Source organism: Lygodium microphyllum, chromosome 29 (genome assembly GCF_053477565.2).
Source record: "Lygodium microphyllum isolate KBCC chromosome 29, Lygodium_microphyllum_v1.1.10, whole genome shotgun sequence".
Taxonomy (NCBI): Eukaryota; Viridiplantae; Streptophyta; class Polypodiopsida; order Schizaeales; family Lygodiaceae; genus Lygodium; species Lygodium microphyllum.
Window position 1 is genome coordinate 12730492 of NC_141163.1, and position 15971 is coordinate 12746462.

Sequence of the window (15971 nt, forward strand, 5' to 3'; positions counted from 1 at the left end):
ATACAATGGTATCCAATTTGGAAATTGAGATTCAAGGATATAAAGATAAGCTTGATTTCCAAATAATGAACATGGAAAGAGCTGATATTGCTCTAGGGAGGGAGTGGCTACGGGGATTGGAACCATCCTTAAGACGTAGCTATCACCATAATACACTGGAATTTGAAAGGGATGGTAAGACTTTTGTCATTCAAGGTGAACTTGAAGTATTTGATAATCCTTTGCTGTGTTCTACTGAAGTTCAGAAGCTGATAAAGAAGGAGGTCTGTGAGGTATATATGTTATGGTCTCTTCCTGTACATAATACTTTTACTTCCTGTAATATTAATCAACAATTTTCTTATGTTTGTGAGTTGAATGTTAATAATGAATTGAATAGTTTGTTAGATGATTTTAAAGATGTGATTCCTTCTGATTTACCAAGTGGCCTTCCACCAGATAGAGGTGATATAAATCACCCAATTGATATAAATAAGGATACACACCCAATTTCAAAACCACCGTATAGGTTAAGTGAAACACAGAATCAAGAAGTTGAAAGACAAATTAAGGATTACCTGGATAAATGGTTTATTCAACCCAGTAATTCACCTTGGGCTTCACCAATTTTATTGGTAAAGAAAAAAGATGGTTCTATGCGACTTTGTGTTGACTCTAGAGCACTTAATAAAATAACGGTGAAGAATAAATTTCCTATGCCGAGAATGGAAGATCTTTTTGATCAATTGCAAGGGGAAAAATTCTTCACAAAGATAGATTTAAGATCAGGCTATCACCAAATAAGAATTAAGGCACAAGATATTTCCAAGACGGCCTTTCGTACTAGATATGGGCATTATGATTTTTTGGTGATGCCTTTTGGTCTCACTAATGCACCAGCTACCTTTATGAAGCTGATGAATAGTGTTTTACGGCCCTATCTAGGACATTTTGTAGCAGTCTTCTTGGATGATATCTTGATCTTTAGTAAATCAAGAGAAGAACATTTGGAACACTTACAATTAGTATTCCAACTGTTAAGAACGCATTCCGTTTATGCAAAGAAAACTAAATGTGAATTCTTTGCACAAGAGGTCAAATATTTGGGGCATATTATCTCGAAAGAGGGAATCAACATGGATCCGGAAAAAGTAAGGGCAATTATTGAATGGCCACCTCCAAGGAACCTGGAAGAGCTGCAGATCTTCCTAGGCTTATCTGGATTTTATTGTAGATTCATTCAAGATTATGCCAAAATAGCTGTTCCAATGACAGACCAACTAAAAGGGAAAGGGAAAAGTTTTAATTGGGGAACAGATCAAAATGAAAGTTTTCAAAAACTTAAGGTAGCTATTGCTACAGCTCCAGTATTATTAATAGTGGATCCCAATAAACCATTTGTGGTTGAAGCTGATGCCAGTGATAAGGCGATAGGCGCGGTCTTATTACAAGAAGGTCGACCAGTGGCTTTTGAAAGCAAGAAATTAGATCGTGCAAAACAGAACTATTCTGTTTATGAGAGGGAGCTGTATGCAATAGTACATGCAATGAGGAAATGGAGGCACTATTTGTATGGTGCCAAACTTTTGATTTTATCAGATCATGAAAGCATTAAGTGGCTTAATGATCAACCGGATTTACATGGGCGTAAAGCCAGATGGGCCGAACTCCTCCAAGAGTTCGACTATGAGATAAGATATAGAAAAGGAAAGTATAATATAGTAGCTGATGCACTCAGCAGAATGCCCATCATTAATGAATTGAGTTTTACTCAGTTCACTTCCAACTTGCTTGAATCTTTAAAAGGGAAATGCCAGGTTGATCCGGCATATTCCAACATATGGGAAGCAATAAAAAATGGGGATCCAAATGAAAGTGCTTCTACTGAGGAAGGAATATCTGAGGATGTTCAACAAGGAAATGGAGCATCAGGGGTTGCTCAAACTGGATTCAAGTGGAAGAATTTTACCATTGATAATGGTTATTTACTCTACAAGGGTAGGGTATGTGTCTCGAAAGATATAGAAATAAGGCGCCAGATACTCTTTGAGTGTCATGATACCCCTAGTGCGGGACCTCCAGGAGTTAATAAGACTTATAGTCTTATTAAAAGGCAGTTCTATTGGCTTGGAATGAATAAGGACGTCCTTGACTATGTGGTGAAATGTAATAAATGCCAGGTTAATAAAGCTGAAAGATTAAAAATGGGAGGACTTCTCCATCCATTAGAAATTCCTTCGGGAAAATGGGAGAGTATCTCCATGGACTTTATTGTTGCTTTACCTAGAACATAGAGGGGGCACGACTCTGTGTGAGTGATTGTGGATAGGTTAACCAAAATGGCTAGGTTTATTCCAACTTCATCTGATGTTAAAACACCAGAATTGGCTAGATTGTTCGTAGAGAACATATACCGATTGTATGGCCTTTCGGCAAATATAGTTTCTGATCGGGATAGAAAATTTGATAGCCATTTTTGGCGTGCGGTATTTAGGAAATTGGATACTAAACTTAGCATGAGTACGGCGGATCATTCGCAAACTGATGGGCAAACTGAAAGGGTTAACCAAATTCTTGAAGATATGCTTAGGGCATATGTAAGTAAAAGGCAAACTAATTGGGAAGAGTATTTACGGATAGCAGAGTTTGCATATAATAGTGCCAAGCACTCTTCCACTGGATATAGTCCATTTATGTTAATGTATGGGTTTCAGCCCAGAGCTCCTTTTGCAGTAGGACTGCATAAGGAAAAGGTTCAGGCAGCTAAAGACTTTTTGGAGGATATGAATAGTATGTTGAAATTTGCTCAAGAAAATATTAAAAAAGCTCAAAATCGAGCTAGAGCATATGCAGATCCTCACCGAAGAGACATCTCCTTTGAAGAAGGAGAATTGGTCTATCTTAAGGTGCCTGAACAAACTAAAACTATGAAAAAGGGACAATGTCCAAAGCTTTCACCAAGGTATTGTGGTCCTTTCATAATACTTAAAAGGGTGGGAGAATTGGCTTACAAGCTCCAACTACCTGCTGGTAGTAAAATACATCCAGTTTTTCATGTAAGTAAATTAAGGAAGAAGCTGGGTGATTTGGATAATCTAATCTTAAATGATGATATTGAGGAGCTATTCAATGACCAATCTAATCCACATGAGGCAGAAAAAATATTAAATGTTCGTAATAGACGAACAAGGAATACTATTTATGAGGAATGTTTGGTTAAGTGGAAAGATTGTTTAGAAGAAAGCTCAACATGGGAGCGAGTAAGTACTTTAAAGAAAAGGTTTCCCGATTTACAGTTAGACCTTCCAAGTATCGTTTTCGAGGACGAAACCGATTCTTAAGGGGAAGGAAATGTGACATTAATGTGACATTAAAAGTGATATTTAATGTCACGTTAAGGTCATAAATATGGAATGTGACATTAAAAGTGACATTTAATGTGACATTAAGGTAAATCTAGGGGAACATGCACGAGAATGACCGTCCGGGCTCTTGGGCGCCCGAACGGGGTTAAGGGGAGCCTAGAGAGTAAGAGAGTCCAAGAATAGTAGGACTCCAGAGAAGTGGACGGTTGGCAAAGGAATACGGATGAGAGGGGCCAGCACTTATCTAGGCGTGGTTGGGAGGAGAAGAATGACTCGTGCTCAAGGTCTTCATGGTTTTTCTCTCTGTTTTTCTTGAAGCCATCTATTAGAAACCCTTTTCATCAAGGTCATCCGGCTGTACATCTGATCGAGCTCTAGCCATATCTCTCGAGCCACCGTCAAGTGCTCGATGTGAGCTATTACGGCTATAGTGCAAGACAGAAATAGAAAAGATGGAATCCTTGCATTTAGTTTGTCCCAATGAGACTGGGCCTTGGTCAACTTCTCACGAGCATTGGAAGAGAGTTTGGATTCATCCCTGACCGAGGGCCTGTTAATCTCCTCCATCACTAGTTCCGCCAAATCATAAGACTCCAAAATGGCCAACATCATCACCCGCCAGATGCGGTAATTGTCACCATCAAGCTTTTGATCCGATGGAAGAGCCAGTAGGACAGGCACTTTCTTGTCCACGATCGCCAATAAAAGTGTTGATGTATTGGCTACAGACATGATTAAATCACTTTGTGTTACTAAAAGAGCGCGTTTGATGCCTTAAGTGTCAAAGAAAACCATCCCAAGTATCTAGAAACAAGTCTTTGAGAATGTAGTAAATGGGTTCAAAAATAGCTAAGATAGTAAGATGAAGAATGTGTTTAGTGTGAATGCAATTCATTATTTAAGAGAGAAAGAGAGAGTGTGTGTATGTGAATGAGTCTTAAAGTTTAAGCACTATATAAGAGGGCTTCACTTTCTATCTTATTCATTGAGATTTCAAATCTCTTGCTATGTAGGAAAGATGGCCACGAAGAATACCTTTTTGGGGCTGTTATAATGAGCATAAATTTGCCAAAAAAAAGGAAGAAGATAAATTGGAGGCAAGTTTTTGTAGCTCAACAATGCTTGGACTATCTTGTTGGAAAAGGTGTATGCCTTACCTAGGAGAGGGATGTAATCAAAGAGAGGGCCGAGAGGTGAGAGAAAGAAGAGTACAAGAGAAAGAAAAGAGGAGAGAGAAAGACTAGAAAGATAGAAAAGAAGAGAGAGAAGCTATGAAAACTGAGTGCAAGCAGGTGAGATGAGAGATAGTGATTGTATATTGATAAAAGATGCCAAAAATTATGTCTTATACCTTTTATATCTATGTTAGTGTGACAAGGTATTATTAATAACTCTCTCTCACTAACATATATATATATATATCCAACTTCTTACAATCCATCCTTGCCTAAAGGTTTTTACCCACAAAAACAAATTTACAATGGCGAAGGAGGGATGAAAGAGAGCACTCCTTTGAATTCAGGTAAACAAAAGATGAGAAATGAATCAAGTAATGAAGAGTTATTTACTGAAATGAAGACATAAAGAAAAGCTTTTGCTGTATACATAATTTGGATGTCTTCAAAAGGAATCGGAACCTTCAAATCTTTAAGAAATAGACTCTGTAAAGAATAGACAGCTTGCCCTAAAAAATAGGGCATGTTGAAGAAAACTACCATAACTTTTGATAGAAATATGTGCTACATATTAAAACGTAGCTATTGAAGAATATTTTGACCCTATATAGGGGGCAGAATTCTGAAAATTAGGCGAAATAAAATCTGTTCTAAAACAGATTGTTGTCCAAATCGTGTTTACAATGCAACTGGCTCATACATGACTATGTCTTAACCACCAATGCATCCCGTAGATAGGGAAACTCATCCAAAATAGAATTTGGCCTCTAAGAAGCTTCCTAAAGTGTTAAACACTTCCACTTCATCAAATACTCAAATGATGGAGCGAGAGTAAAGCTTATTTTCATGTTGACCTTTGATCAAAGGTTCAAAAGGCTAATCCGTGCTGAATACAATGTCAAGTACTAGTCCAATGAGTAGGCAAGTTGGAGAGGAGTGATGATTGACTAATATGAGTTGGAGAAGATGACGAGAATTCAATGCAAACTACAGCACAAATTTCGGGCTGGACTAGAGTGCTCTTGCTACTCAATGCCTCAAGCACCATGGTTGTTGAAATGATCAGCGGAGGATGAAGAATCATTGCACGATGCTTCTAGGAGAACGTAAGAGGCTTATTGATGAAGAGGAGGATATCTTTGCTGTCCATTATGAGAGTTTCAACCAAAAGCTTGAAAGAGAGAGAAAAGAGAAAGCTTGTCTTGAAAAGTAACTCGACTTCTAACCAAGACTAGCTCTATTCATCCTGTTTTTAACCATTTTACCTCTGAAATAGCCTGTTATGGATGCATGATCTGCCTTTTTATCCAAGATGCCTCGGTCTCCTTGGTCATTGCACTTGTCCATTTTCCCAACTAACTTCCTGTCCTTGAGTAACCAAGAAAGAAATCCAAGAAAGGATTGTATCAAATACATTAGAGACCAATGCTTTGATACCGCTTGTCAAGGAGAAGGCTGAGAGTTGAGAGAAAGAAGAGCAAGAGAGAGAGAAAATAAGAGAGAGAAAGAGTGACGAGAAGAGAGAAAAACTAGAAAGATAGAAAAGAAAAGAGAGAAGCTATGAAAGTTGAGTGCAAGCAGGTGAGATGAGAGACAATAATTGTATATTGATAAAGGATGCTAAAAATTACATGTCTCATACCTTTTATACGTATGTGAGTGTGACAAGATATTATTAATAACTCTCTCTCACTAACACATGTATTCCCAGCTTCTTACAACTGCTCACCTTGAAGTGGCATGAATATGTAAGACATGACGTTGCCTAATGAAATAGGACCACCTAGGTGGTGAAAAAGAGAGGGGGAGATTGAAAAGTCAATGTGGATCTATCTTTCAAAATCCATGGGTAGATTTGAGAAGCCCTTAAGTTCATTTGATGTGAGTAGGGTGAACAATCCTGACATATGCAAGGGGTGGTCACCATAGATAATGCCAAGGCTCCAAACGTCCTTGTTTGGCTCAAATTCAGGCTAACAGCCAGGAGATGGACATCAAATGAGGTGGGAAAAGACATGATTGGTAACATCTAGTTCCTTGTCTTCTTAGAGAAGTGTGATTGGGATCAAATGGATCTAGAACACCAAATATGGGATTGATGGGAACTTGGACAAGCACAAGGCTAGGCTTGTTGACAAGGACTGCCCCAAAAGAATGGATTGGACTATGCACGGATATTTGTGCCAAGAGCTCGAATGACTACCATTCAAATGATCATAGCCTGGGCTACTTGTCAATCATAGGTGGCTTGTTTACTAGATGGATGTACTTAAGATTTCTGGAATGGTGTTCTTCAAGAGGAGATCTTTATATGGAGCAACTATTGTTTGTAGTATTCCAAGCTCAAAGGGTGTGCCTAGCACTAAGTGAAAACTCTTTATGGCTTGAAATAGGTACCTTGAGCTTGGTATCGATGGATTGACTGCTTTTTCTTTTAGCATGGATTTTGGAGGTTGGATTATAATCCTGACCTCTATTGTAGATATGCACATGATTTGATGGCTTAGTATCTTGCATATGGATGTTTTGATCATTACTAGGAGTCACAACAAGCTCATTGCTCATACATCATTTCTTTCTTGGGCTAGAGGTTTTGAGGATAACAAAAGTGAAAAGAAATGTGTGGTCAAGTTGCTATCAACCTTTTGCAGACTACGTGTAGGGCTCTTTCTCGCTCCATGGACTTGGGATCCACCTTGTCATAATGTATGCCGAGTGCATTGTCAGATGTTAGATACAAGAGTGTAGTCTAGCCATTGATTTGACTCATCTACATAATTTCTATCTTGATTGTGCTACTTGCATAGGCAGCTGTATTCTCATTGGAAGCCTACATTGTGGGTATTGTGGTACTTATAGGCCACTTGCGCACATGGGCTTATGCATGGAGAAGGGGTGTTAGTGTTATGTTGGAGGGATTTAGATTGGGCGAGTGATATACACTCATAGATACTATATGTTTTTGTTTTACCTCGGGATCATGTGCATCATCGTGTGACACAAATAAAAATTCTTCAGGATAGATAGTCAAAGGTGTCTGGCCATAGCGAGTAACCCTATGTGCATGTTGTCATAGCTGCTTGCCAATAGCTAGTGAACCTTGTTAGCAAACATGTGTCTTGTATCATCTCTTGCTTGTGAGCCTTTGTCTGAGTTAGACAGGGACATTAGGAGCTCTGACATTGTTTTTGTTTGTCATTTTATATGCTTTAGGCACTTTAGATGGAGGGTATATTAGTGCATTTCTTTATGGGCAACGTAGGCTGTCCTTGGCACACACATTATGGGCCTAACCACTTTATTATCAGTTGTGGCCCTAGTTTGTTTGTATATAGGTGCCTTGTCCTCTCACTCTTATTTCGATCATTGATCCTTTTTGATCAGCCAGCCCTCCTCATTCTCTCTTCCCCTTGCTACCTTTTGCTACCTTTTAGCCCCCATGCTGACGCATAGAGCTGCTTGTTGGGGATGAGTGTTGCAACCTTGTATCCTTCAGCGATTGCATGCAGATTGTTCCATTTCTCAGTTGTGTTCTCTTTCTATCTCCTCCTCTCCATGTTTGCTTTCCTTTTCACTGCGCAGTCTCACATGGTATCAGAGCCACGCATGGGAGCCGGAGTTTCTTCGAAGAGGAGCAACCTATCTGCAATTCCAACAAGGCGGGGTCTACAACATTGCTGCAAACCTGCGTTTACTGTGCTGCAGAGCACGGTGGCCTGTTTTTGTCACTCCTCCCTGTTGCATTTGGAGCTGCACCCACTTCTGTACCCTGCGTTTCAGGCTGAGGAAATCTCCTCTTTGCTAGGCAGTATCAACTTCAACTTGAAGACTATTATTTCTGTAGGAACACACCCCTAATCCTCCGCGTTTTGCACCAGCCAGTTCTGTATGCTGTGTTTTGGGCCTGTTCAACTTTCTTCTACCTGGGTGATAGTCATCTGATGTGGTCAGGCTCATATCAGGCCTGGATGAATCTTCCTGACCAGGGCGGCATCCAACCAGTCTGGGTGCCTTGTTTTCCTCGGCTGATGACTCCTAGATCTGTGTTTTTGTGCAGACTTGCATTTCTTAAGTAGAATACTTAGGTGGACAGACCCTCCTATTGCTGCTTTTACTGGATACACCTGTGTTTTGAGCTGGGAACCTCTTTTGGGTGCTAATGCCATCATTTGGTGAGCTTGCTGCCACTTCTCGGCATCAAATTGTCGCCTCTCCTACCTCAGATACTCCCAATCTTGATTGATTTTACATCAGCCTTTTTGATGAGCAGATTGATAGGCCCTACACAAGCGGAGAACACCTAGTGGAGCACCTATTTTCTTTTGTTTTCTTGTAGGTATTCTAATCCCTATGTGTAGATTGACCACTATCCTATCATTCTCTCCCTTCATATTCTTTTGAGGTTTCTAATCCCTGATTGGTAGTGATGGCACTCCCTCTTTAGGTGCTTATTGTTGAGAAACCACTTCTTCAGTTTACACACTTCATTTAGGGTTTTGCATTGACAGCCCCAATAAGGGCTGGTGTCCACATTTTGGCCTCTTTTTTAGTGGACTCCCACACAGTGGTGCGCCACCCTAGACAACTTATGCCTATAAATAGATAGTCACTTCATTCATTCTTCACTCCTACGACCACTCTTCAATCATTTTTCACCCCTCTTCCTCTTCCCTTCACCGGCTCCTTTCATGCCCTCACACTCCTTTAGGAGGACATTGTGGTTCGTGGCCGGTGGCTATCTTCACCCTTCCTCTTTTGCTTTAGGCGCCTTGTTCTAGTATGAAACCTTGTGTTTGGAGCATCTTCCACCTGGTGTCACCATCATTTGCTTGGCGTTAGCACCCTTTTTCATTGGGCTCCACCTTTACTTGCGTTTTTCAGTGTGGAGATCTTCTCCTTGCTTGGCATCATCGTCTCCAACTCGTTGGCGTCAGCAACCTAGCCTCTGACGACAGTCTGGATCATTAAGCATCAGTGATTTCATCACTCGTCTATCACATGGACTGTTGGGACCTATGTTTTTGCAACCTATCTTCTTCTCCATCACGTGGTGTCACTCGTCTATCACAGGGGCTGTTGGGGTTTGCGTTTTTGCTACTTGGCTCCTTCTTCATCACTTAGTATCACTCGTTTGTCACAGGGCTGTTGGCACTTGCGTTTTTGCAGTTTGGCTTCTCCTCCATCACATGGCATCACTTGTCTGTCATCAGGAGGCTGTTGGGATTTGTGTTTTTGTTTGATGGCTTTGACACTCTGGGATTTGCGTTTTGTTGCCCAGGTCACTCCTCTGCACCAAAGGGTTGCGGTTCGCTCCCTTGATAGTTGGTGATTATCTTTCACATCTTTCACAGCATGAGAGGACTCTGGTTCGCTTTCTTGACAATTGTCTTTTACCTTCTAGTGATTACTTCAATAGCCCATTGCTCAGAGGATTGCGTTTCGCTCCCTTCACTGTGCAGGTTTCCCACAGGTGCTACCGCATGGTTTAGACAAGACAATGCAGTTATCTTCTAAGCTTCGGCTCCGCCGTATCATCTTTTTTTCTCATAGCATGATTCAATTCATTATCAACGTGTTCTTCTTGTGTCTTTGTCATTTGAGTTTCTCTTCTCTTTGTGCTTGCCATACACACTCTGTATTACTCCCCGCAAAACCTGTTGCCTCTTTGCACACACATTTGTTTTGATATGGTATTAGAGCATACCTCTTATTTTGACATGGTATCAGAGTATACTTGTTATTTTTGACACCTGTTCTACCCTCTCTATTTGCATTCGAGAAGCTGGATGGGACAAACTACCCTCTATGGTCTTGTAAAGTCAAGTGTATCCTCAACACCTATGACCTTTGGGATTTCGTTGCAATCGCTATATCTTGACCTACCATGGATGATTGGATCCTTGTGATGGTGTGACCTCAGACTCGGTAGCTTTGTGGGATCGGTTGAATATTAGAGCCTGCCCTTCTCTTTTTGAGTTGTGTAGATTTTGTGCTATTGCATGTAAGATGTATCTACACCCCTATAGAGGTTTGGATGAGATTGGTAACTCTCTACTGGATCCAAACATTTGGGCATTGTCTATCTCTTGACTTGAAGCTACAATAGTTCTTTGTCGTAGATTTTCCTACAATGAGGGATCACATCCACAGGATGGAGGAAATTTGAGATGAGCTGGCATCCCTTGGTCAGGACATTCATTCGGAGGACCTAGTTGTCTCACATCTTCCATCACGGACTTATGATTTGTTCTACACCAGTCTTTTCACCTGCTATATACAATAGAATATCACTTGGGAGGAGCTAGTCCCATTGGTGCTTGAGCAGGATGTGTGTCACAAGGAGAGAGATTCTAGTGGAGCCCGTGCACAGAGTTATGCTCTTGCAGCCTTATCCACAGGTACAAGACAAGCAAAGTAGAAAAAAGGGAAGAGCAAGAAGTTGGAGCTATCTTTCGACTTTGATATAGATTTTGTTATCCCATGTGTCCTTGTTGTGGGAAGGGCTTGCATCCTGAGGGGAAGTGTTAGAAGAAATACCCTCATCTTCATCTGGGAGCGAAGATTGGATCTACATTAGAGCCTCCATCTACCTCTACTTCGTCACTAGCTATTATCACCGAGTTAGTGTTTCTTCATTCATCAAGTGGAGGAGCCTTCTTTGGTTGTCTCATCATCTTAACAACTTTGGCTCATCAATAGCGGTGCTTTGAGTCATATGACTTCTCAAGGAGATTTGGTACATGATCTTTGTCCATCTAAGGGTACAATCACTGTTGGTGACATCTCATTGGTGGTTGCTAGTGGTCTTGGCACTTTGGCTCTATTATGTGGCCGTCCATTAAGCTTTGTTACAAAGGCCTTACATGTTTCGGTCTTGTTCTTCCATCTCCTCTTAGTTTATGGCATTACTAGACTTGGGACTTGAGTTGTCGTCACTGAGCATCTCGTTTCTGTTGAGGATTCTTCTACAAGGGCCACTCTTGTGACGGGTTGGCAGGAGAAGGGGCTATACATGATATATTCCCCTTGCATGGTTGAGGGTCCTCCAAGGCAGATTTCCATTGCTGCACTTGCTCTTGGTTGTGCACCATCTCTCCCATAGGTTTCATTCCATCCCCCACGTTTGCCTCTGGCTGTTTCCTTGTACCTCCCATCCCTTTCAAACGGGGATGATATTAGTGATGCGGTTGTAGATTTCTTGGCCACTTGTGTTTCAAACGGGTTTTCCTAGGATCTTGAGGAGTTTCTTCAATGACTATAGTCCTGTTTGGGCCTTTTTTTTTTCTATTTTGACCTCTTTTCTTTGTCATTGAGCCACCATCCCTTGCAACTTGGCCCTTGGTCCCTGTTGTCTCGATGCAGGTTATGGTGTTTGGTTGCTAAGCTTCTACTATGTTTAGAGTTTGACTTAGAGGTCATTGTATATACTGAAAGTCTTTGCATTTATTACCAGCCAATAGTCCCTTTTCAAAGAATAGACTATGTGAAAGCTGCATTGTATTGTCTATTCTAATAGCCTTGTGAACTGTGTTATATGTGAAAAAGGATTATTGAATTTATGTTTTTTGGAATAGGTAACTTGAAAGCCGCACCTCAAGTTGATGCAACAAAAGTTGCGCCAAAGAATGGCCATGCAAACACTTCTGCAGAGGACAATCCCGGGCTAACCTCACCTGCTCCAAACATTCGTGCACAGACTTTCACATTTTGGGATCTAGCTGTTGCGACCGACAATTTCAGGCCAGAGTGTCTGATTGGTGAGGGTGGATTTGGATGTGTATATAAAGGCAGGCTAGAGGATGATCAGGTCAGAACACTTTAAGGTAATGTAAAATTGTCATTGTAAGCATTACTTTGATTTTGTGACCAATTCAATTGTGTCTGTGCAGGTTGTTGCAATTAAACAACTGGATCGAAATGGATTGCAAGGGAATTGAGTATTTTTAGTTGAAGTCTTAATTCTCAATGTGCTACATCATGAAAATCTTGTGAACCTCATAGGATACTGTGCTGATGGTGATCAAAGGCTTCTTGTATACGAGTTCGTGCCCCTAGGATCTTTGGAGGATCATCTACATGGTATGATGCCCATGTGAGGATATTATCTTCTGTGTTGCTATTTTGGTTGCTATACTCTGGGTTGTTCTAATGTGAAATCTAGGAAGTGATCAAGGACTCATTTCTAGCCAACATTCTGGATTTGGATTGGATTGATTGCAGATCTACCACCTGATAAAGAGCCTTTAGATTGGACCACACGCATGAAAATTGCTGCTGGTGCTGCAAAAGGTTTGGAGTACTTACATGACGTTGCGAATCCACCAGTCATCCATCGTAATCTAAAATCCTCAAATATTCTTCTAGGGGAGGGGTTTTCCCCCAAGTTGTCTGATTTTGGCTTGGCAAAACTGGGACCAGTTGGTGATAAGACCCATGTCTCTACTCGTGTGATGGGAACATATGGATATGTTGCACCTGAGTATGCAATGACTGGTCAACTGAGTCTGAAGTCAGATGTATACAGTTTTGGTGTAGTATTACTGGAGTTGATAACAGGTAGAAGGGCCATTGATCAAACAAGGCCCTCAGGCGAGGACAATCTTGTAGCTTGGGTAAGATCTAATGCTATTAGAGCTAATCTTGTCTATTTGGGTGCTGTAAAAGTTTAAGCTGTCATGATTGCTAACATTTTTGATTTTACGTGTTATAAAAATGAGTTTATTTACTGGCAGGCTACATGAAGTTAGGAGGCCACCATTTCTTTATCAACGTTAATTTTGGATTGCTTGTCCTTGAACTTTGGGGTTATTGGGCCATGAGATTATTTACATTGGCATGTTGTTTCAACTTTCATTCATTCATGTCAGACACAAACTTTGTCATGCACCGCTTTTTGGACTTATATACATTATTGCTACTTGGTTTCTTTTATTTTCTTTTGATTTCCTCCTTGCAGGAGTCAAGTGTGATTGGTAAATTAGCACAAGCTTATCCTACTTATCATATAAGCGGTGCAAGAGAGGTTATATTTATGGATGCCAGACCTGAAGCCAGGAAACTGTCCAGATAATTGGATTGATAAAGGGTGACTCCCTGCCAAGCTACAGCTTGCAGCCCAAACTTCCAGTCCCCCTTGCACTTCTCCTTATGTTTTCCAAAACCCTCCAGATATCTTCAAAGCCCAGCAAGATGTTCATTTGGCAGGAATAGATAGACATATCAGAGTCATGAGAAGGTGGGACTCCATATCCTAGAGGAGTTGGCATTCAAAGAAGAGTAAGGAGCTGGGGAGGAGTTGCATTTGGTCATCTTGACTAGGTTTTCCATTGGAGGAGTGTGAAAGGATGAGGAAGCACAGCATTTATGGGCTGAGAAACCTTGGGTTTGCTTATGGCACTGTTTCTTGAAATCCACGATCCACTCCTGAACATAATAGTACTGAACCTCATTGTGATTCACGTGGGCATGAAACACGGGGTTCTTTGCTAGAGTCAGGGTGCTTTGGTCATCCATGGCCAGTTTAGTGGGTGCTGCTTGTGAAAAGCCAATTTGTCCCAACATTTGGTGGAGCTAAATTGCCTCCTGTGTAGTAGAGTAGAGGGCACTCGTCACCTTTTGTATGAGGCCGGGATGCAGGACATGATTTTCATCATTGAGGCTGGGTTTTGTGCAATGGTCGGCTTGGATGCTTTACCTAGCCGCCAAGTACTAGAGTTCACAGCAGACTGCTCTGAGGTGTGGGAGATTGTAGGGAGTCTTACAGGATGGCACATTTGAAAGGCACGTTGTCAAGAGGTTTTTGGCGGGGAGTGCCTTTTAGTACAGGCGACTTTGGTAGAGCTTTAGGTTTTTGGCGGGGAGTGCCTTTTAGTACAGGCGACTTTGGTAGAGCTTTGGACTTCCATCATCCACTCCCTCCGTGGCCGGTGGGACTAGGTGCAAGGCGTGTCTCAAGCTCGTCAGGAGCTCCGTTTTCACTTTCTGCGCACTTGGGGCGGCTAGGACCTGTTCTTCATGATGCAGGCATATAACCCTAGATGGCGATACACCCCCCCTCCATGGCTTCTTGTCCCCATCTCCCCCAGACGGCCTTGAGAGGCTTGTATACATGATATTATTTGTGACTTTGCATTAGCTCCAGCTAGTGTATTGAGCATGAGCACTCCATTGTAATTAGCTTTTTGAATAATATAATTATCCACATTTTACTTGCAAAAAAGAGAGTAGAGGGCACTGTACTCAACCTTTGTAGAAGATAATGCCATGGTAGGCTACTTCTTGTTGCTTCATGAGATGGCTCTCAATCCTAGGGAGCAAGCAAAGTGTGTAGTGAAATGTTGAGAGTGGACATGTCCAGCCCAATTTGAGTCACTTCATCCGGCTATAGAGTGATTCCTCCTCCCTACATGATCCCATAGGACTTGGTCCCATGTAAATTGCACAACACGTGGTAAGGCAGCGCTCGAGTGCTCCTACAAAGGAGTCTTCATGAAAGAAGACAATAGTGCCAAGGTGCCATCAGCTAGGTATTTGGTCTTATAGACCTAGTTCACACCTATCACCTTACGCTTGCTTGGATTTGAAACCAACTTCCTTGATGGAATTGAGCTCCGCCTGCATAGTATAGCACCGAACATCTTGTGCCAAAGCAGCATAGTATAGCAATGCTTGTGTTGAGCTTTGCTCAGACTTTTAGTGAGAACATTTGCAAGGTTATCTTGTGTTTTAATCTTAGTCAATGTGATTTGACCATCTTTCAAAATTTGTCTGATGTAGTGATATCGCACATCTATATGCTTTGTGCGTGAATGATACATGGCATTCTTAGCAAGATACACAGCACTCTAGCTATCACATCCCAAAATTGCAGTACCCATAGACATGCCGATATCATCTGCAAGTCTGCTTAACCACATAGCTTCCTTAGGAGCTTCAGTAGCTGATAGGTATTCAGCTTCAGTGGTACTCAGTGCAACAATGTTCTGCAACTTGGAACACCAAGAAACTGTTAAGAAGACTGCTAGGGTTTGCACTGAGGATACACAGAGTGTACGACCACGACAGAAATACAAAGACACAGACACAGACACAGAGGGCAAAACTCAAACCTTAAACGCAAAACTCAAAACTCAAACACAAACGGAAGAAGGGCGAGAGAGAGAACACAACTTTGAAGTGAATGAATGCTGTAAATGAATGTAAGAGTGTACAGTGTGCTCAAGGGTAGAGCAATGTCAGAGTGTGACGTCCACCGAAGACGGATCCCAAGTGTGTGACCACCAATCGGAGTGTAGGAGTGCTGAATAGTGAATGGCAGCAGGCTGCTCACCAAAACGCAGTAGTCTGGAGGTTGGAAACTGGTAAACACAGCAGTGTACAACCGATCAGGGGTTGGAAACTGTGCACAGTTTGTTGTAAAAAGTAGGCTGAAACAGTGTCTGAGAGTGTCAGG

The 15971-nt window shown here is 41.5% G+C and overlaps 1 protein-coding gene across 2 annotated transcripts in view; it reads left to right on the forward strand.

The window, feature by feature from the left end:
- LOC148010391 (receptor-like cytoplasmic kinase 185) overlaps positions 1-15971 on the forward strand; it is a 74248-nt gene that overhangs the window by 18296 nt on the left and 39981 nt on the right. Inside the window, exons 2-4 of one of the 2 annotated variants that reach the window (XR_015689464.1) lie at positions 12094-12326; positions 12409-12598; positions 12740-13131. Coding sequence is in view for 1 of the 2 variants with exons in the window: in XM_087671367.1 (XP_087527493.1) it covers positions 12781-13131 (351 nt within the window). In the remaining variant the exon portion in view is untranslated. Of the gene's footprint in view, positions 1-12093; positions 12343-12408; positions 12599-12739; positions 13132-15971 lie in introns of those variants that run through there. The other variant, XM_087671367.1, reaches the window with a different exon arrangement.